The sequence below is a fragment of the Paramormyrops kingsleyae genome, chromosome 7, assembly GCF_048594095.1.
Source record: "Paramormyrops kingsleyae isolate MSU_618 chromosome 7, PKINGS_0.4, whole genome shotgun sequence".
Lineage (NCBI taxonomy): Eukaryota > Metazoa > Chordata > Actinopteri > Osteoglossiformes > Mormyridae > Paramormyrops > Paramormyrops kingsleyae.
In genome coordinates this window covers 8,730,020-8,751,716 of record NC_132803.1, presented here as the reverse complement: position 1 = coordinate 8,751,716, position 21,697 = coordinate 8,730,020, and the positions used below count along the sequence as shown (strand labels likewise).

The 21,697-nt window shown below is 44.4% G+C and overlaps 1 protein-coding gene and 2 long non-coding RNA genes across 4 annotated transcripts; 1 reads left to right on the top strand and 2 right to left on the bottom strand.

The window, feature by feature from the left end:
- Positions 1-3,646: 3,646 nt before the first annotated feature.
- LOC140592079 (uncharacterized) lies at positions 3,647-7,478 on the bottom strand. The gene is made up of 3 exons (XR_011992335.1): positions 7,225-7,478; positions 6,334-6,481; positions 3,647-5,479 (listed from the first exon to the last, which is right to left on the bottom strand). It is a non-coding gene; the product is annotated as an uncharacterized lncRNA (long non-coding RNA).
- LOC140592080 (uncharacterized) lies at positions 6,571-16,058 on the top strand. 2 transcript variants are annotated; one of them, XR_011992337.1, is made up of 3 exons: positions 6,571-6,799; positions 7,702-7,758; positions 15,564-16,058. It is a non-coding gene; the product is annotated as an uncharacterized lncRNA (long non-coding RNA). The 2 variants fall into 2 exon arrangements; XR_011992336.1 differs by lacking the exon at positions 6,571-6,799 and having other exon boundaries at positions 7,647-7,758.
- A 1,115-nt stretch (positions 16,059-17,173) lies between these two features.
- On the bottom strand, positions 17,174-20,319 carry LOC111842096 (glutathione S-transferase theta-3-like). The gene is made up of 5 exons (XM_072714206.1): positions 20,132-20,319; positions 19,109-19,196; positions 18,866-19,016; positions 18,556-18,732; positions 17,174-18,071 (listed from the first exon to the last, which is right to left on the bottom strand). The coding sequence occupies exons 1-5, from the start codon at positions 20,241-20,243 to the stop codon at positions 17,874-17,876; spliced, it is 726 nt and encodes a 241-aa protein (XP_072570307.1). The 5' UTR covers positions 20,244-20,319; the 3' UTR covers positions 17,174-17,873.
- Positions 20,320-21,697: the final 1,378 nt, after the last annotated feature.

The window sequence follows — 21,697 nt, the reverse complement described above, 5'->3', positions numbered from 1 at the left end:
TCTTTCTGCATCAGTGCAGCTCCGAGCCCAAGGTCACAAGCATCCGTGTGAATGAAAAAAGGTCTTGTGAAGTCGGGGAATCTTAAGACGGGTGCAGATGTGATGAACTTTTTCAAATTTTCCATGGATTCTTGACATTTGTCATCCCAGCGGAAGACAACATCTTTCCTCGTGAGTGCATGGAGGGGCTCCGCATGGCGAGCGTAGTTCGGGACGAACCGCCGGTAGTATCCGGTCAGTCCGAGGAACTGTCTGACATGTTTCACGGTGGATGGTTCCTGGAACTTTGTCACAGCTTCTATTCTGTCCTCATCAGGTTTTATGCCAGAGGGTGTGATGCGGTAGCCGAGGAATGTGAGTTCACTCAGACAGAACTGACATTTTTTCAGTTTCAATGAGAGACCAGCAGTTTTGAGTCTTTTAAGTACCTCTTCCAGGTCCTTTAGATGCTGCTCGAAGGTGGGAGAAGCAACAACGATATCATCTAGATACACAGCGCACGTTTTGTAAATGAGACCAGCCAGTACTGTGTTCATTAGCCTCTGAAACGTAGCTGGGGCGTTGCAGAGACCAAATGGGAGTACACGAAACTGAAAGAGACAGCGGTGTGAGATAAAAGCTGTCTTTGGTCGCTACTCTTCAGCAACTGCCACCTGTCAGTGTCCATGTGCTAAGTCTAGTGTCGTGATGAACTGTCCCCTCGCCAGAAAGTCAAGCGAGTCGTCAATACGTGGTAAGGGGTATGAGTCCTTTTGTGTGACTTGGTTGACGCCTCTATAGTCCACACAGAATCTTGGGTCAGAGTCAAGCCTGTTAACAATGACGACAGGTGCAGCCCACGGGCCAGTGGAAGCCTCGATGATGCCTTCTTGTAACATCTGCTCAACCTGTTCCTCAATGATTCTTCTCTTTGTTGGAGAGGTGCGATAAGGAGGGAGGTTTATGGGCCTCGCGTCCCCAGTGTCAATTTGGTGTTCCGCCATTGAAGTGCGCCCCAGATGACCATCAAACATGTCGTCGAACTGGGTGAGGAGATTGAGCATCGCTGCTTTTTGTCCATCCTCCAGGCTTGCCTCGGCGACTTTGGACACGAGACTGGTTTGCAAGGCGTCCAGTGACATGATGGCTCCCCCTGCAGCGAATGATTCATCAACACAGTCTTCATCCTCGTCCACCACAGGGCAAGGGATGTCATCCATTAAGACGGTTCTGGATGGGACGTGGATGGTCAAGGAGGCTCGAATCATGAAATCCATGCCTAGGATGAAAGGGGATGACAGGTTAGGGATTACGGCAAAACGTTGGTAGAATCGTTTCCCCATGAAGCCAATAGAGAGCCAAGTCACACCGTCCGGGGTACATGAATCATTGTTGGCAAGGCTCACTGTTGGACCTGTCCATTGATGCGTTTTCCTCGGATAAGAGCCATTAACACAGATGAGATCTGCGCGCACCGCAGAGAGTGAAGCGCCCGTGTCTAAGGTTGCTTCCACAGGCACAGCATTAAAGTTCACTTTAGTTCTCAGTGGTGTATTCCAGGGAGCCTTGGAGTCAGTGTCCTCAACGTGACATAGGACGTGCTGATCTTGTGGGAATGAGGCAAGTGGATGAGGCTCAGTCAGCGTCTGGAGGAAGGATTGCCTCTGTGAAATGTCCTCCCTCCCCTGAAGTTTCCCGACTGCCTGGATGGAGGTTGTGTGACAAAAGACAAGCTGTCTGCCTCGGCGCGTGGCACACCTACATCTGTGGACACAGGTGTTGGGGATGAGTAATTTGTTACAGGCTGCGACTTAGGAAATGGTGGCACCCGTGATGCAGTGTTGCAGGTTGGGCAGGTGCGAGACGTGAACCCAGGGCGAGAGCATTTATAGCAATGGGGCTCAGTATCCTGGTTTCTCCTCAAATGGGGGGGGGGAGACTGGCGTCTACTTGGCCCCAGGACTGCATGGAGTTCATGTGCACGCAGTAACAGGTCCATCACTGAGGGGATAGGGGCTCCATACAGTGCAACTCTATATTTTTCCAAAGAATGTTTACATATCAGTTCAATCTGCTCTTGTGCAGGTGGTGGGCTCCTTCATTTATTAAACTCCCCCAACATGTGAGCTACGAATGTTGGTAGGGGCTCCAGCGGTGCTTGGACACGGTCGAGAATGCCTCTCAGGACACGTTCTTGGAGGTCAGACGGTAGAAAAACAGTTTTAAACAGCTGACAGAATTGGGCCCATGTGGTAACATGTGAACTGAGTGCTTTAAACCATTTACCTGGCTCTTTTGCAAGGAAACGTGGCAGCTCGCGTAGTATCTGCATGTCCGTCAAGTTCAGCGAAGCTCTGTAGGTGTTGACAGCCTGCAACCAGTCTTCAGGGGGCACTTTACCATCACCAGCAAACACAAGGGGCTCGAGCTTTGCATGATGTAATGCAGCAGCGATCACTCTAGATGTGTTGCTCAACTCAAGTGAAGCGGGCCGCAGAAAAGAGCCTGAGTGATCACCTTGAGCACCAGAATCTGGTGCGGGGCCCAATTTGGTTACAGCAGGTGTGAATGGGGTTGAAGTGGCCATGGGGGTTGGGCTCGGCTGCTGAGTGCCGGGACTAACAGAGTGGATTTCATCCCACCGTTTAAGTAAGCCGCGCTGTAGTTCCAGCGAGTCGCTCAAACACTCACGTAGCCTTTCAACCTCTGACTGCAGATCCTGAACTTGGTCTTCGAGGTCCGCAGCAGTGCGGTGGGGGACAGTGTACCCAGTCAAACTTATAAGGTCCATGTCTGGGTCAGAGTCAGGATCATCAGCTTGTGTTTTTGGGCGAGTTGCCATTATCAGCACTTTTAAGACAAATACCCACTATGAAATCAGCTTTACCACTGTTAAGGAGCAAGAGTAATATAACTGCTCAACCTAAGACTAAATAACAAAAACTCTACTAGAATACATATAGCACTGCATATGAACAACACGCGCATCAAACGCCTTAAATACCAGAGAGTATGGCCATATGAGAAAGTCACAGAAAATGTGATACTACAGTGGCTCAATACAGGCACTCAAAACTTCAGATACATTTAGCTCAATCCAATTTTTTTTTTTTAAACTCACATGGTCCTCCGAAATACTCCAAGAGAGAAAGGTCAGTTCACTCGACGACAGAATAGTCAGCAATCCCCAGGAATAAAAAGGAAAGAGAGAGAAAAAAAAAAAGGGGCTGGGGTTTGAACACGCTTGATCCAAGGGAAAATTATTTAGCTTTAATGGTCCTCTCTAATTCACCGAGCGTTCAGCAGCAGACACAAATCCAATGCATTCGGCAGGCAGGGAGGCAACGTGAAGTTCACACACACACATCCCGGCCGCGGACACGAGGCGAGATCCCGTACTCACAACAGCAATCACGGTAGTTTTAGCTCTAGCAGAAAGGCACACGTGCGTCGAAAAGGACGGCAAAATACACTCTCACACGGACTCCCACGGTGGAGAAAAGCACAAAGCAGTCCGGTCCTGTCCAGTCCTTCTTCGCGTGCTCAGGCGAGGTCCAGCGAACGATGTTCGGGCGCCAGTTGTAACGTGTTGATGGAGGGAAGCCAAGCCACGAAGCTAGTAGTACAACTCCGGTAATGGAATAAAACAGCGAGGCAGGAGACAAAGTGGAGGGATTTCCACATCGCACGTTTATTCGCAGATACAGACCATATAAGCCAGGTCTCACGGCATATAAACTATTACTTTCAGCAAAATAAGAAGAATGCAGAATAATACAAAACGTTCGTGGTCTGTAGCGTTCACCAGCGTCCACATTACTGGAGTCAAGGAAGTCGACTTGGGGTTAAAAGTGATACGCAGTGACAAAATAAAAAAGGGGGCGTCACCGTGTGGCGCCAACTGGTAATGCTCTGCTATACTCTGGCTGTTACAATGTCCAATCTTATCCGCAAAGGGCCGGGGTGTATGCAGGTTTTTGGGATAACCTGTAGGTCAGCTGTTCAAACCCAGGTGTGAGGACTCTTCAGCAAATCAGTCCTCTAATTAGTAATCTAATTAGGGAGTTGCAGCGAAAACCCGCATACACACCGGCCCTTTGCGGATAAGACTGGACACCCCTGGTCTAGGGCATCGGCCTGGTCTCGGGCGGAGCGGGCTGCTGGTGGAGTCGTACCTGGTGTGGGTACCTTACGCGGAAGAGGCATCGGTTTTTGATCGCCCATGCTCAACCGTCGTAACTCCAGCTCTTTGTCAGCCTCAATCTCCATAGCCTGGACACGGAGTAGCTGAGCCTGGTGCTCCTGTCTCTTGATCTCAAGCTCGAGCTCCCGTAACTTAATTGTCAGCAGCAGGTCCTCCCTGGTAGAGCGGGGATCTCCAAGATCCATGCGGTGTCCACTCCCTGGATCGTTGCTGCTGGCCTCCACTACAGCAGATATCCGAATCGGGGTGGCAGCAACACTAGGGGATCCACCCAACTCAGGCAGTATACCTTGCTGAACTAATTCATCGAGCAGAATTTTCTTAACAACCCGCTTGGAAGCCTCAGTGGGAACCAAAATGTTAAAGAAGTCTGCAATTTGTAGCAGATCATCCTTGCGGCACTCAAATTGTTCGAGTGTGGGGTAAAGGGTGAAAGCAACGAGGTCGAACTGGGCCATTACTGCAATTACCACAACACCCCCCCACACAAAAAAAATCTGCCAGACAAGCACGAAAAGGAAAGAAGGAAGGGACGAGCCCCCAATTTTGTTACGGTCCAGTCTAGGGTTGGAGCGCAACAAAGTGAAAGGGAAGGAGGGATTGGGGAGGACAGGACAACTAGGGCTAGGAGAAGGGAACACGGGACACAAAGGGAGTCTTTTTTTATAGTTTCACAAACACAGTACAAACACTAGGTGTAACGAACGTCAGGAGTGACAAAGGCCAAAGAAACAAACAAAAGCACATCTACCGAGTATCACCACAAGCTGAGCTACCTAAGCGAACACAAGAAAAAAGGTGAAACGAAACAACAATGCCTAAATCTATCTCCCTGACCAAACAAACAATAATCCCCACATTAACGAAAACAAAAAGGCAGACACTCCCTACACACCTAGTGAACACAAAGCCAAAGCAAATGTATCAAAAGGGGAGAACCGAGAGGCGAAGTCGAAACACAGGCGAAAGTCCAAAACCAAGCAAGCAGTCAAAAACCAAAGCGAAAGTACAAATAAGGGCGAGGCGAAAATCGAAAGTCAAGGGCAAAACAGTCATACACAATCAATCAAACAAAGTAAAGCGAACGGAGAGCGAGCTAGCAGGCGAGAAGCAAGTAGCGGGCAGACGAAGGGACGAAGCGGCGATCTCTTCCGCCGATGAACCGGAAACTGCTCCGAGGGCAAGGGAGGCGGGGTCAGGTCCAGAGGGCGGAGTCGAGGGGGCGGTTGACCAATCGGCGAGTGGGCAGGACGTCCGAAGGACCTGCAGGCATCCTCCTAAACTTACGGCACGTAACTGTAAAAGCAGTGTGTGGGGGTATGGAGAGAAGCAAAGTTATTTTCTCAAGTTTTGCAAAAAATAATAATAATGATGATGATGATGATAATAGATTAAATCTTCTGTATCATATTCCAGCCAGTTATGAAAAACAGAAAAGGGGTCAATAACCCTTCAAAGTAACCCATTTAGAGGGTCCATTAATGTATAGTTAAAGGGCACCAACCAATTCTTATGCATCTAGAAATGACCAGTATTTCTAAAGAAAGTGTTTCTCAAACTGGTCTTAGGGGAGCCCCCCCCCCCCCCAGGACCCCATCCAGCAGAACAGGTTTTCACTCTCTCCCAGCCCCCAGTATGGAGGTGACAGGGAGCAAAAATGTGGACTGCCTGGGAAATCCCCGAGGACCAGGTTAAAAAGCAAAGTATGAAAGTAAATCATAAACAGCGTGACATGGCTGAACATGGTGAAGGACGTAATGATTCAGACACAGCTGGTCTGAGCCACTTCCACTTCCGCAGGAACACCTCCAGAGCGTAGTTTTTCAGTGAGCTTTGGCCCGGCCTTCATTCCAAGTTTCAATTCAAGCAATGGCAACATTTTTCATTTAAATTATCATCAATATTACTAGACGTTATGACACTATAGTCTAAAGCTTCAGACCGGACAGTGCTGAATCATTCTCTGCTGACTTGTGTACTGAGCTGGTGGCCTGAAAATAGTTAACTTACAACTGTTAATCGCACAGATTTTCACCGCCAGTGACCCCCACCTCAGATGGCAAAGTCTAGACACCAGGAGTGGGTGCTGGGCTTGGGCTGGGGGTACAAGATAGCAGATATTCTACCTCCTTCTCGGGTTTAGTTGGTACCTGAGGGGGGATGACGTAGTCAGCCACGTCCCAAACACGCAGACCCATTGCTGTGGTGTTTGTCAGTGCAATGCCCTTGACCTTGGTGGTGACAGAGCTCAAAACAGTGTCAGTCTCCTGGTAGCCTTTCTTCAGCACACATACATACCTATGCAAATGACACAGGGGGAGATAGGGGTAAAGTTACAGTCTGAAAATATCCACCCTACACTTCTAAAAAGAAAGCGGCTGGTTTCCAATCCAAGCAGGCGGGAGTCGTCAGAGACCAAATTTCCGGCGCTCGCAGTCTATAGGTTCCCCTCGATCACCAATTACACGGCCGCCAGCTCACACGCATCTGGCGTGACAATCACGCGTTCAGACTCTCACGCACAGGCAAGAAATCTATATTATTCCATTATAAATCTAAAATGAGCCACATCTAAAGCGTTGAGGTAGTTTGCAAGTCCTACGGTCTACTTAGAAGGTAATAAAACTCTTACGTATACGTGTAAATGCGAGCGCCAGCTGACCAAAGTTGACAACCCTGTATGTATCCTCGAAATGTAACAGATTTAAACGTGTCAGCATTAAACACTCTACTGAATAACAACGTGTAAGAATCGTTCCTCAGTACACAGCAGAAAAGTCGGGCTATTAAGTCAATGACTGGGAGAAACTAGGTGCTAAAAAAAGAGATTAAGCAGCGACGTTTGGTTCTCCTACAGTATCTAATTTCAACCAAACGCTTAAAAGTAAACGTTACGTATTTACAGCTAGGATTTTGCTTGCATTGTGCCACCTGAATGTGGATTTAGAATTAGATTCTATCATTTTATTGTAAAAATATGGCTGAATTTACGTATAGATTGTGTTTTCTTTCCCCGCCACTATTTTAAAGTACAAACCTACCCGATCACGTATCCAATGATTACAGCCTGAATAAATCGGTTGATCGCTCCTACTTTCCTGCTTCGGATCAGCAGTATTTTTGGTGTCGAGTACTCAAAAAAACACGTCCATATCCAAGTGTAACACCCCCCATCTTGGGACATGTCTGCCCACTATTTTCCAGTCTCTATTATGTATTAATATTATTTCGTATTATTCAGTCTTGGAGGTAATTAACACATCTGATTGAACTTCCCCCTTTTCCCCTTGCGAATTGCCCATGGAAGTCAGTGGATTTCCGCGTTTTACAAAACTGATCAGGAAACAGACCCACGCACGCGAATCGGGTGTGGTTTTAAGATAATCACACCAAATACTCAAAAGCATTATGAGGGGAGAGTGTGTCCCGTCCAAGAATGGGATGTATAGGTGTTACGGGCTTGCCCGTTATTTTCTTTCCTTCTTTTCCTCGATACCTGTTCCTCTCCTGTCCTGTAGGGGGCGATATGACATCTGGAGGCGTGGTGGAAGGAAGTCCAGAGAGAGATGATAAAGGTCAGAAGAAGAAGACCGAGGAGAGAGGATTGTGCTTGTTTTCTCTGTTGTGCTTTGGTACATTATGCATATTGTGTTGTGAGGGTTTTCCCCAGCGTTGGCCTGTGACACTGTGCACATATTTGTGTTGTATTGTACTTTGTTAGTTTTTGCCCATCATTGTTGGAAGGGGGTAAGCGCCATCTCATTTGTACTTCTCCTTTGTTCTTGTTTTTGTGTAGTTAGGGAGATAGGGCAGATGCATGTCTTTTCTTTTCTTTTCTTCCTTTTGGTTAGGTCAGTATAGAATGTGTGTTGGGGTGGAGACATTTTGGGATTATGTTTGTTATTTTGGCCTGGCTTACCCCTGGAGTTATGGTTTGACTTTTATTTCCTATATGTGTAGGTTTATGTTAGCGGGAGAAACACAATAAATTGCACAGCACTGGTGGACATGGACTGTAGTGATTTGGTTTTCTTTTAGGGACCCGGTGGTGTTGTTACGTGTTGTAGATAGCAGCGTAATAAGTGGGGGCTCGTCCGGGATCCTTTTGTGTTCGGCAGTGCCTTTTGGCTTTTGGCATCTGTGGATTTTTGACTAAGTGGGATTTTGCATCTGGTTGGCAGCCTTGTAGTTTCGTGTGCGACCTCGTCTGACGATGGCATTCTCTTTGGAGACATTTGTACTTCAGCCATCTCTGGAGGCTGTGCACTCATGTAAAAAGGCCGAGTTGGAAATGGTGGCTGAGTTTTATAATGTGGACTTCCTTCGTAGTGCACGGAAGGCTGATATTCGGAGCCTGATTGTGGAGAAATTAGTTGGGGAAGGTATATTGCCTGCTGTACCTGAGAGGAGTGAGCCAGGCATTGCATATGGGAGGGCGGAAGCTTCTCCGTTGGCGGAGTCCCTAGGGATTGCTCCTGGTCAAGGCATAGATCCTGTGTCTTCTCCCAAGGCTGAGCCTGTGCCACTCGATCACATAGCTGCAATAAAGCTCAAAGAGTTGGAGCTGGCGATTGAACGCCAGAAATATGATACGCAGCTATTGCGTTATCGCACTGTGGCGGCAGAGACTGCTGTCCGAGGGCAGACACCCCACACTGCTCCCAATCCAGTCTTCGACGTAAGTAAACATGTTTCATTAGTGCCACCATTCAGAGAATCAGAGGTTGACTCCTACTTTACTGCATTCGAACGTGTAGCTGCAACCCTACACTGGCCAAAGGACATGTGGTCCTTGCTTTTGCAAAGCAAGTTAGTTGGGAAGGCACAAGAGGTTTGTTCTTCTTTAAGTATACAACAGAGTTTGGATTATGAGGTGGTAAAAACAGCGGTGCTTCGTGCATATGAGCTTGTGCCTGAGGCATATCGGCAGAAGTTTCGTTCACACAGAAAATCTGCCCATCAGACATATGTAGAATTTGCCCGTGAAAAGGCAGTGTTATTTGATAAGTGGTGTAGTGCTTCTAAGGTGGCTACTATGGAGCAGCTAAAAGAGCTCATCTTGATAGAGGATTTTAAGGACTGCCTACCAGAGCTAATTGTGGTGCATCTGAATGAGCAAAAAGCGGCCTCCTTATCTGATGCAGCGGTGCTGACTGATGAGTTCGTGCTGACGCATAAAACAGTTTTTAAGTCTGTGTCGAGTGGCCGGTCTGTTTTTGTTGCACATGGTCGTGACCAAACTCCCAGGGGACATATACCAGCTAAAGCATTTGTCCCGTCAGTTAAACGGGACCAGAGAGAAGTTGGTGCTTCTCAACCTGGCCTCCCTTTTGGTGTTCGGGGGAGGCGATTGTGTTTCTATTGTCAAAAGCCAGACCATCTAATTGCCGACTGTAAGGCTTGGAATAAGCTATCACTGCCTAAGCCTGTTGGTAGTGTGGATGTTGAAGGTTATAAGACTGATTTTGAGGAGACATTCAAGCCATTTATTGCAGATGGGTTTTTATCGGTTTCTGAAGCTGAGGTACCTGTTGCTGTTAGGATACTGCGGGACACTGGGGCAGCCCAGTCATTTGTGTTGGACAAAGTTCTTGACTTCACTGATAAGTCCTTTTGTGGTTCACATGTGATTGTGCGAGGTATTGGTTTGAATCTATTAAGGGTGCCCTTGCATCAGGCCTTTCTTACTTCATCTTTGTTTTCTGGGTTCACTCGGTTGGGAGTTCTGAGTGAGTTCCCTGTCAAGGGTGTTGACATAATTTTGGGAAACGATGTGGCTGGTGGGAAAGTGTTTCCCCTGCCAGAGGTTATTACAATCCCGGTTAGGGCTAATGATGGTCTAACAAGGGAGTACCCCTCTGTTTTCCCCACTTGTGTGTTGACCCGTGCTCAAGCAAGGAAGTATGGTGATGATCTGGAGTTGTCCAGTGTATTCGATGCAACTGAAAAAAATGCTTTGGATCGTGGGAACAGGCCAGTTGTGGACTCACAAGGTTCTAAGGGACAGGTGAAGACTACTGTCCAGGAGCTGTTTACAGGATCTTTGGCATTGCCTGTTCGGAGAGAGGAATTCTGTAAGGCCCAAAGAGAGGACCAAACCATCTTGCGCCTCTTCTCATCAGTGGTGGAACAGGACAAATTAGATGAGTGTCCATGTGGATATTATGTGCTTGATGGTTTGCTGTGTAGGAAGTGGACCCCTCTCCGTGGTGTTGTTGGTGAAAGTGTTCACCAGATTGTTGTACCTGCTGTTTCTAGGCGCTATGTGTTGGAACTGGCGCATGATCATGTGATGTCAGGTCATTTAGGTATTAACAAGACCTACCAGCGCATCCTTCATCATTTCTTTTGGCCTGGGCTGAAGGCTGATGTGGTTAATTATTGTAAGACATGTCATGCATGTCAAGTGGTGGGAAAACCTAACCAGGTCATCCCTAAGGCTCCTCTCCATCCCATACCTGTTGTGGGAGAGCCATTTGATCGTTTGCTGATTGATTGTGTGGGACCTCTCCCGAAAACGAAATCTGGAAAGCAATACATACTTACAATAATGTGCATGATTACAAGATTTCCTGAGGCGGTTCCGTTGCGGACAATCACTGCCAAGTCTGTTTCCCGAGCTATACTGCAGTTTTGCTCTATGTTTGGGTTACCAAAGATCATTCAGTCCGACCAAGGTTCTAATTTTACATCAAAATTGTTCGCTCAGATACTACAAACCTTAAAGATTGAGCATGTGACATCTTCTGCGTTTCACCCACAGTCACAAGGGGCTCTGGAGAGATTCCATCAGACTGTAAAAACCCGGCTACGGATTTTTTGTCTGGAGTGTGGACGTGAGTGGGATGAGGGGTTGCCTCTGCTTATGTTTGCAATGCGCGAAATGGTGCAGGAATCAACTGGTTTTAGCCCAGCAGAGCTGGTATTTGGGCACTCTGTGCGGGGCCCATTAAAGCTTTTTAAAGACCAGTTGTTGGCGGAAAAGCCAGTTCAGATGGATGTTCTTTCTTATGTGGAGAAATTTCGGGACAGGTTACAGGCTGCATGTGAGGCTGCTAACCAGGCTCTTTTGTCCTCTCAAAAGAGGATGAAGAGACGGTATGATCAGCGTGCTGTTGTTCGTGAATTTCATCCAGGTGACCAAGTATTGGTGTTGTTACCCTCCTCTGGTTCCTCTCTTCACACAAGGTTCTCCGGTCCTTATTTGGTTAGAACTAGGATTAGCCCTACAAATTATGTGATCTCCACTCCTGATAGGAAACGAAAAACCAGAACATGCCATGTTAACATGTTGAAATTATATTCTACTCGTACTGCTGCTGTGATGTCAGAGACTGCCCAGCCTGTCCTTGCTATGTCAATGTTGCACAGTGATACTGAGGATCACAGAGATGTGCCTTGTGAGGTCTCTGTTTTAACTGCCAGAATGAAAAATACTGAGATGCTGGACAACCTAGACCAGTTGTTGGCTCATTTATCAGCAGAACAGTGTGAGGATGTGAGAAACTTAGTGAATAGTTTCCCTGATCTATTTACTGATGTGCCACGTCAGACCACAGTTCTTAAACATGATATTGTTGTGTCCATTACATCTCCAGTTAAACAGAATTTTTACCGTGTGAATCCACATAAGCGTCAGATCATGTCCATAGAAGTGGATTATCTGTTAGAAAATGGATTGGCTGTGCAGAGCCAGAGCCCTTGGAGCTCCCCTTGTTTACTGGTGCCTAAACCCGACGGCACTTTCCGTTTCTGTACTGATTACAGAAAGGTCAATTCTGTGACCGTTCCTGATTCTTATCCTTTACCTCGTATGGAGGATTGTGTAGATCGTGTGGGGTCAGCTAAGTTTGTGACCAAGCTGGATCTTTTGAAGGGATACTGGCAAGTTCCACTAACTGAAACTGCCTCTAATGTTTCTGCTTTTGTTACACCTGATGCTTTCCTCCAGTACACAGTTATGGCATTTGGGCTCAGGAATGCCCCGGCAACATTCCAGCGGCTCATGAATTTGGTGCTGGGCCTAGGGCTGGACAATAATTCGATATCAATATATATCGCGATATATTTTTTTTCGATAACGGTGATACGATTTTTAAACACATTTCCGATATTTCGATATACATTTACATGTATCACAAGTGCTAAACAGCGCGTATTCAAATCGCATTTGCATGGTAATTTGCTGAACAACGCAGCTGTGAAACGTGATCCAGGTAAAACTTTTTTAGACAGCATAAATAATATTGAAGCATTTGTTTAAGCAGACTGTTAAAAGCAAAAGCAACAAAGCATTTTAGACTTTGTAAAGAAACCATAGTAACCACGTGTATGATACTTTTCAGAGCTGCGTCAGAGGGAAATGACTCGTGAATTTAATTTTGACACTGGTTAGCTTTTTGTGAAAACGAACTACAGTACACCCCGCAGGTTTTTTGTGATTTTGTGAGCGATCTTTGTGTTTTCAATGTTGGAGAATATAATTAAAGGTTTGTATCAAGAAACGACGGTGGTTTTTATTGTTTACTGGTAAATCTCTGCTGTTAGTTGGTGGTATGCCTTTTGTTAGCCAACATGTATGTCGGGGCCGGCTCTACGCTGGGGCAACGCCCCCTTAAGCAAACGTCCTGCCCCCTTAAATCAAACTTTTAGAAGTTGAGGAAGAAAATAATAATTACCCACAAACTGAATATGGACAAGATTTACTACAGTAGCTGAAAAATCCACTGAAAAAGGCACAAACGAGATGATAAGTTTCACTTCTTGTTCGCTCTTTCCCTCCGCGTTCTGTTTGTGCGCGGGCTCACGCAGCACTCGGCAGATCCCCCACTCACCCTCCCCCCAGCTAAACATCCAATCACTGTTAGTATGCAAATGAGCCAGTTTCTCAGTAGGCAGGGCAAAGCGAAATGAGCTGCGTGATTGCGGAAGGTTTGGAGGAAACAGCAATCTCTCTCGTCAAAATCATAGTGATTAGTGAGATCATGGTTCGAATTATTTTTGTCTGTTTGGGGGGGGTCTTGATCGGGGGGTACTGTACCCCCCAGTACCCCCCGATCACGACCCCCCCCAAATAGACAAAAATAGCAGTTTTGGGGGGGGGGGTATTAACATTTTTCTTGTTGTTTTTTTTTTTTTTTAAGAAAGAACCTCACCTTGTAGGAAAATTTTATGTAAAACGATTTTAGACACCCCTAGTGTGGATCGTACCATTTGAACCACCTTGGCGCTAGAAGCAGCTTAGCCAGTCGGTTACGTCATTCATTCTCATTGAGCGACTTGTTCGTTGTGATTTCAAGATTCTTTATTCGTCACATACATAGTTATAACAAGTACAACATGTAGTGAAATGAACCCTGACCGATCCTATTTTTCAGTTTTATATTTCAAGACTCGGTGAATTGATTTTTTCTTTTTCATAACTTAGCCTACCCTTTTTAGTTTTGGTAATATTGGCAATAGTGAAAAGTGTTTTGTTGGGTTCAAATATGTTTGATATAGGCCATCCAATTAAGGTAAATGTCTTGTTTTTAATCTGATGAGGAATATTTTATTTTATTTTTTGTTTTACTTTTCAGTTTTCCCCCTGTGGGATTGCCACCTTACTGTGGTCAGGGGCTTTGCGTGCCTCAGTGACCCTAAGAGCTACACCAGCAGAAGCTTAGCCTTCAGGTGGGACACCCAAGTTGGACAGGTCTTAGGGCAGAGGCCTGACAACGTGCAATCCAATTACATGACAAAAACAGTTATCCAGAGCACCACCCCACCCCTTTCCCGCCTTTGTCGCCACCATGTGCCCCCTTCACATTTCTGTCTGCCCCCTCATATATGCATGTCTAGAACCGGCCCCGATGTATGTACATATTTATAGCATGCCGATCGCGTAAAACAAATCGCGGCAATGCCAAAAACCCGTGCATGTACATTCTCAGTTATTAACGCACATAAATACATTTCAAGCACATGCTAATATATTGCTGCCATATTGGTTTTCGGTTATCTCGATCATCGGTTATCTCGACGCTTTTTGGCAACCCCCTAGGCCGGCGACATAACCGGGTTCGACTGTATATGAATAATCAGCCTGTTCTAGTTTAAATGGAAATATATTATTGTTAATAAGCTGAGTCTGAGAGTTTTATTTATTTGATAGTTTATTTCACATTTCTTGTTTGTAAAGGCTAAATACAAAAAAAAAGTGAACCTTTTTTTTTTTGTACTGTTTTTATTTTAAAAAAAAATTATATAATTTTAATAGGAGGAGCCTGGAGGTATTATAGACTTTGCAAATTCAGTTTGCAGACAACCATTGTGCGTGTCCTCGGCAGTTTTTTCCTGAGGCTTTTTAATATTACCCATATCGATATCGGAATTATATCGTATCGACCAAAATTAAGAAATATATCGTGATATAAATTTTTGCCATATCGTCCAGGCCTAGCTGGGCCCAGTGACAGACTGTTCTGCCTATCTTGATGATGTGGTAGTGTATTCCAGGTCTTGGTCAGACCATATAGCAACTCTCCAGCAGGTATTCCAACGGCTTGATGTGGCCTGTTTAACGCTCAACCTGGCAAAGTGTGAGTTTGCTAAAGCTACAGTAACCTACTTGGGGAAAGAGGTAGGTCAAGGAAAAGTTCGCACCTTAGCTGATAAAGTGTGTGCGATTACGAGTTATCCAAAACCTCGTACAAAACGCGAACTGAGAAGGTTTCTTGGGATGGTTGGATACTATCGGCCGTTTTGTAGGAATTTTGCCTCTGTTGTGTTGCCCTTGACTGACTTGCTGAAAAAGGACACTGTGTTTGCATGGTCGGGACTCTGCCAGGAGGCCTTTGACAACGTGAAGTCCTTGCTCTGCAGTGAACCTGTATTGGCAGCTCCTGATTTTACCTGCCCTTTTAAATTGGACATTGATGCCTCTCACACAGGCGCTGGTGCTGTGTTAATGCAGGAGGATGAGTCAAGTGTGGACCATCCTATTTGTTTTTACTCCAAGAAGTTCAATAAGCACCAATTGAACTATAGTACCATTGAAAAGGAGGCTCTAGCGTTGGTTCTAGCCCTTAAGCATTTTGATGTGTACTTAAGCTCTCATGTTGGACCCATATTAGTACATACTGACCATAACCCTTTAGTTTTTATCCACAGAATGAGTAATAAAAACCAACGTTTGATGCGCTGGGCGCTGTTTCTGCAACCATTTAACTTGTCAATTGTGCACAAAAAGGGGACTGAGAATCTTGTTGCTGATGCCCTATCACGGGTATATGGACAGTAAACTGCGAGCAGTTCCGTTTTTGGTGGGGAGGTGTTACGGGCTTGCCCGTTATTTTCTTTCCTTCTTTTCCTCGATACCTGTTCCTCTCCTGTCCTGTAGGGGGCGATATGACATCTGGAGGCGTGGTGGAAGGAAGTCCAGAGAGAGATGATAAAGGTCAGAAGAAGAAGACCGAGGAGAGAGGATTGTGCTTGTTTTCTCTGTTGTGCTTTGGTACATTATGCCTATTGTGTTGTGAGGGTTTTCCCCAGCGTTGGCCTGTGACACTGTGCACATATTTGTGTTGTATTGTACTTTGTTAGTTTTTGCCCATCATTGTTGGAAGGGGGTAAGCGCCATCTCATTTGTACTTCTCCTTTGTTCTTGTTTTTGTGTAGTTAGGGAGATAGGGCAGATGCATGTCTTTTCTTTTCTTTTCTTCCTTTTGGTTAGGTCAGTATAGAATGTGTGTTGGGGTGGAGACATTTTGGGATTATGTTTGTTATTTTGGCCTGGCTTACCCCTGGAGTTATGGTTTGACTTTTATTTCCTATATGTGTAGGTTTATGTTAGCGGGAGAAACACAATAAATTGCACAGCACTGGTGGACATGGACTGTAGTGATTTGGTTTTCTTTTAGGGACCCGGTGGTGTTGTTACGTGTTGTAGATAGCAGCGTAATAAACCGGATAGTTTTAGCCTGAAGCATATCAGCGTATCCGAATCACAGTTTCCTCATAGCTGGTCCGACTCTGATGGCTCCTTCGGAAATCGGTGAAAATAATATCCCCGGGCATTACTTAGACAGCTGAATTTCGGATCCAAATGACTTTAATATTTTATTTGCAACGCTCTCTCAGCACAGCCTACCCCAGTTAATTTTATTATTTGTTCTCGGAACATTTACCGAACATAACGATAATGGTATATGGAAACGTTCAAAGTGTCCGGTTTTCCTGATGTCCCCAGAACGTTATTCCACTACTACAATTACTGCGACAACTAAGAATAATAATGTAGCAGCAAATGAAAGGCGTGGTGTGTGTGTGTGTGTGTGTGTGTGTATATATATATATATATATATATATATATATATATATATATATATATATATATATATACACACACACAATAATGTTTTGCATAATATAATATAAACCACTGGTGCTAAATTCAGTCACAAGCCTTGGTGCACTGGTGGATTTTCATCTCAAGCGTTGTACTTGAAATTATTCAGTTGTCTAATAGCCTGCAAGTTGTTTGACACTAAATGGTATATTATGAAATTGGTATAAGTCCTTCATTGAATTATTGAGAAGTGTATCGCTTTTTGGGAGTAAAGTTTCTTACATGAATTTGTCCATTAATATTTCTTTATAAAATAGGAGTTATACAAAACATAGCCAAAGTAGCTATTTAGGTAAACCGGAGTTTAGTTTGCTGGACAAAATACTGCCATAAAAAATCTTCTAAAGCACTATGAATTCAAGGTTAATAAACAGTTTACGTTTTACGTTTGAGTCAACAATAGGAGACTGCGCAGTATTATCTCAAGTCAAAGTTCACTAGCATTTAAAATGAGTTTCAGAAAATTGAGATCCATTAATGTGTAACAGAACAGAGTGTATATAGTTATATGGTTTTAGATGCAATTTACCCACCACCTTATAAATTCTGTAATATGCATACTTTTAGATACATTTAAGTACTGAAACATACTTTAATACCTGTTAAGAAATGCCGCTTGTTTATTAGAAATTACATAGTATCAGAAAAAAATACAGAATGGCTTCATAAAAGCAATTATGTTACTATTATTCAACAGCTGCAAATTCTTTTTCCTTCATTAAGTGGAAAAGTTGCACATATCACAGTACTTAAAGCATTGTGAACACAGGAAATATCTGGGTGAAATTTAATCTGCTCTGACCCCTTCTTTCGGCCAGAAAAATTCCATGAAATCTTGGTGTGAATGCTGTGACTTACATGTATTTCCCCATTAAAGATGATCTTTTAAAATGACAAACTCCCATGTAACTAAATGCCAAAGGACTACGTGCAAATACAAACTACCTGATGGTTGATCATTTTAAACAAAAGCAAGATGACAAATAGATTTTTAGGATGAAAGTCAAAACTGCAGTTATACTCCATGCCCTTGAAATTACCACCCAAAATGGCATCTCTTAACCTAACCTTGCTATCCCTTCAAAGCCTTATGACCAAAAAACAGGGGTTTTATGTCCGTCTGATCTCTTATAATGCCAAATACAGAAAAAGTATTTATGGAGTAAATAATATATAAGACAGTATAGGGGTAATCAAATCAAATTTTGGCACCATTGCAGGTTAATGCATAAACACAAATGGTATTTGGTTGTGAGAGATAAAGCAGTATACAGCAGACTGTACAAGAACCTAGCAATGGACTCAAAGGAACATCTTTTTGATCTTGGGCTTGAATATTTCCTTCGCACTGGGGTCGATGGTCTTTGACATCTCCTCTGCGTTAAAGATCATCTGGTGGGCTTCGTCAAACAGAGCTGGCCCGATCTCTGCCCGAACTCGGTCCTTCCAGGCACTCAGTTTCGGCCTGACCTCGAACACGTTCACACCTGCACCTAGTGGCTAAGGCACATAAAAACAGCAGCGTCAGTGTTTCAGAGAGTGAGGGTTGAAACAAACAGTCTGTTCTCACACAGAACTTTGATGTATTCTTAAATTACATTACCATGTATTAATTTAGCAGCCACTTATGCAAACTGACAAATGTGAGAGGGCAGGGTCAGGCAGTCCCTGGAGCAGTGAGGGCTTAGGAGCCTTGCTCATGGACCCAAAGGCGAAACCACTCTGTCAGCCATGGGACTTCAACTAGTGACATTCTGATCACAGGGTACAGAGTCCTAACTCACAGAGTCATATACCGCCCATGTGACTTGAAATTTCTGAAACTGCCTTTAGAACTAGATTTGCACGCCCTGGACCATAGATAATAATAGATTAATAATGTGGTACAATGGGGATTGAACCCAGGATCCAAGACACATTACCTGTGTCACTGTTGCATCTCATAACATTTCATTTTAAACAAATTCAGTGTAATTTGCCCCACCTGCATGATTTCCACAATGGCCACCAAGTCTGCCAGTGAGATCTTCTGCCCAGCAATAAAAGGCTTGTCCTGCAGGAACTTTTCTTCGAAGGCCGTGAGTGATCCCTCCAAGTCCTCCATTGCAGAATCCATCCTTTCCTTAGGAACATCCATCTGAAATGCCTTGGGAATCATCAGCTAAAATACAGAATGTACCATTTAGTATTTAATTGTTCTTGTATATTGCAAAAGGAATGACTTAAAAGGTATAAATTCATGAAATTTTATTTGTTTAAATACAGCCTCAATGCTATTAATTTCCAATACCGACCTTGAGCCATAAGATCTTGCCGGCAATTCCTCGCATTCCACTGTGCTGCCATGACAGATACTCATGAACTCGAGCCCGGGTCTGCAGGTCTGCTGGGTACCAATGGTCTGGGGTCCCGTACTTTTCCGCCAGATAAGTTAAGATGGCAATGCTGCAAATCAGGTGTTGTTACCCAGTCAGAAGCAACATTTGCACTGTAAAAATTTTGTTCTATGGCTTAATTTTGTCATGCACAAGTCTCACCTTTCTGACAAAGTAAAGTCTCCATCTTTAATGGCGGGCACTTTCCTGAAATAGTTAACCTTCCCGAATTCTTCACTGTATTGTTCCCCTGATGGAGAAGTGAAAATACAAGGTTAACCCTAATCACAGTGAAAAGGAAAGTTCACATCTAAAAAAAAAAATCAATCTAAAAACAAGTCTAGCTGGTAAAAAAGTAATATTTGCATAATGCGAGTGTAGAGCTTTCTTTGCTTTCCTATCAGATTCCTCATTCATAGCCACGATTCCTGTACGTCATAATATCGCAACAATGGGTTTGGAAGTCGTCCAGTTACTTTTGCAAATACCCCAAAGACCTGCTGGGCAGTGTCGTGGACACAAACAGCGAAGCCATTTGTGTAACATCATTTTCAGGTAGCGAGGTCTAAGCGTTGCTGCTTTCATAACCGAATAGCGACCTTCGGCCAGTGAGGTCCGCCGGTCATCAAGCTTTTTTCAATTTTCAATCTTCAATCTATCTTGCCAACATTCAAATAATTCGCTCCAGAAAACTGAGAATCTAACGCCGAATACTCTGTTTTAGTATTTGGGAGGTCAATATTATTTCAAACAAAAATCAGAGATTCAGCTACATTTTAAAGCAGCATCAGTGTAGTTAAGATGCTCCTGCTATGAACCTTATAGTGTCGCTTGCTCCTTGTACCTGATACAGATTTTTGGCTCCAGGAAAGCATATTTTGCCGGGCCCCCAACCCAGAACAATCGGATTATGTTCCAATTTTTTCGGGGCCGCAGCCACTCATGGGGCCCATCGAGCCTCCCTAACTTCCCTCCGCTGTACGGTGCCCCTGCCCTGATGTATAGCTTTCATATATATGCGCTTTATTTTTTTGTAGAATGACTATAGTAGCTTAGCTTATTACATTTTTAAAATAGCTTTAACAACACTGCCCACAAGAAATACACCGCGTCAAAGTGACCCTTTCTTTAGCCGAAATACTTTCCCGGCCGAGTGACGTAGAGCCACAAAAACTGTAACGGTACCTTTAAACAGCAGGATCTTCTTAAATTCAAACGGGATGTTGTTCTTCTTCGCGAAAATATAGACAGAGCGGCATGGCTGGGAGATCAGATCCAGGTAGATTTCGAGCGGCATTTTTAACCCCGCAAAAAACTTCCACTTACTTCTCTCTCCTCGCGCCCCTTCGGCTCGCGCTTATAAGGACCGTCACCCGACGCCACGCCCCCCACCGGCGGAACGCGTTCGCTCCCTAAAAGTGTTTGACATCCTGTATGTAGCCTTTCCTTTGGGAGGGGGTGGTTTCCAATTTTGCCATTGTTATTCTGTAACATGGGGGCTTGTTCGAGAACTCAAAACTACGTTTGCGTTTTCGTAGTCATTTTTATATGTTTTTAATATGTTATTTGTACTGACAGTGGCGTAGAGGAGACACAACTTGACCATTTAAGTACAAAGGTCTGTTAACTGGGGAGATGAATGAAGCCAAACCTATGCGTGTCATTATTTGTAGGCTACTGATAATCAGTGATGTAATTGCATTCTCAAAGTCTTCTGGGTAACTGTGATAGTCGGTAAAGATACAGATTACAGGACTAACTTTTGAATGGCAAATAGCTCAGTTGCACTGTGGCCTTATATATGCTTAGTGGTGTGTTTGATTCTTGACTCTATGCTCCATTTACATGTTCTGTTTATGTTTCGATTTCCTGTGGACAGTCTCCTTTCCTCCCATTGCCAGAGTCATGCAGTCTAGGTGTATCAGTGTTCCTGTCTCCCCTTGTGTGTGTATGCCTTGGAATGGGCATCTCCTGCCTGGTGCCTTGTGTCTCCAGGGACAGACTGCAAGCTCCCCAAGGTGATGCTCTGGCTGTAGAAAACCAGTGAAAAGATGGATCCTCTTCTATAAATCACAACATAGCTAATGAACCATTTAACATGAAGTGTGTTGTGGTTGCTTAAATTATGCAAATTTGTACCTCAATGCATAATTGTTCTAAAGATTAGGAATACAGACTGCGTACCATAGAAACTGAATTACAAATCCCTTACAGTGTCCGGTTCATTCTTTGCTTGGAGTTGACAATGCAGATTCTACTTCATAAAGTATTTTACTTTATTCTACTTTATACAGAAAAAAAGTCTAAAGCTAACATATCATTAACTTTTCTACATATTTAACTCATCTGATTACATTTTTATGTTCCTTAGCAAATCCCAAACAACTTACTTGGCTTTCCGCGTTATAGAACTAGATATGTCAAGTGAACTGCATAAATTCAATGGGTGGCACAGTAGGTGTGTGTGTGCATGCGTGTGTGTTGCATTTGCATGTTCTCTGTCATAATTTGTGGAACACGGACCAGGGAAGCAGGCGAACAAAGGCAGGAAAGGGGTTAAACAAAAGAATTTAATGGGAAGACGCAAGGGCATAACAGGGGAAAACACGGCACAACACGACACTACAACGTTACAACGTTAATGACCGGACTGGGGAATAGTGACTCAGACGCAGACTAAATACACAGGGTAGGCAGAAAACAACAGGCAACAGGTGAAGACAATCAGGAATTAACATGAGGTAACGAGGG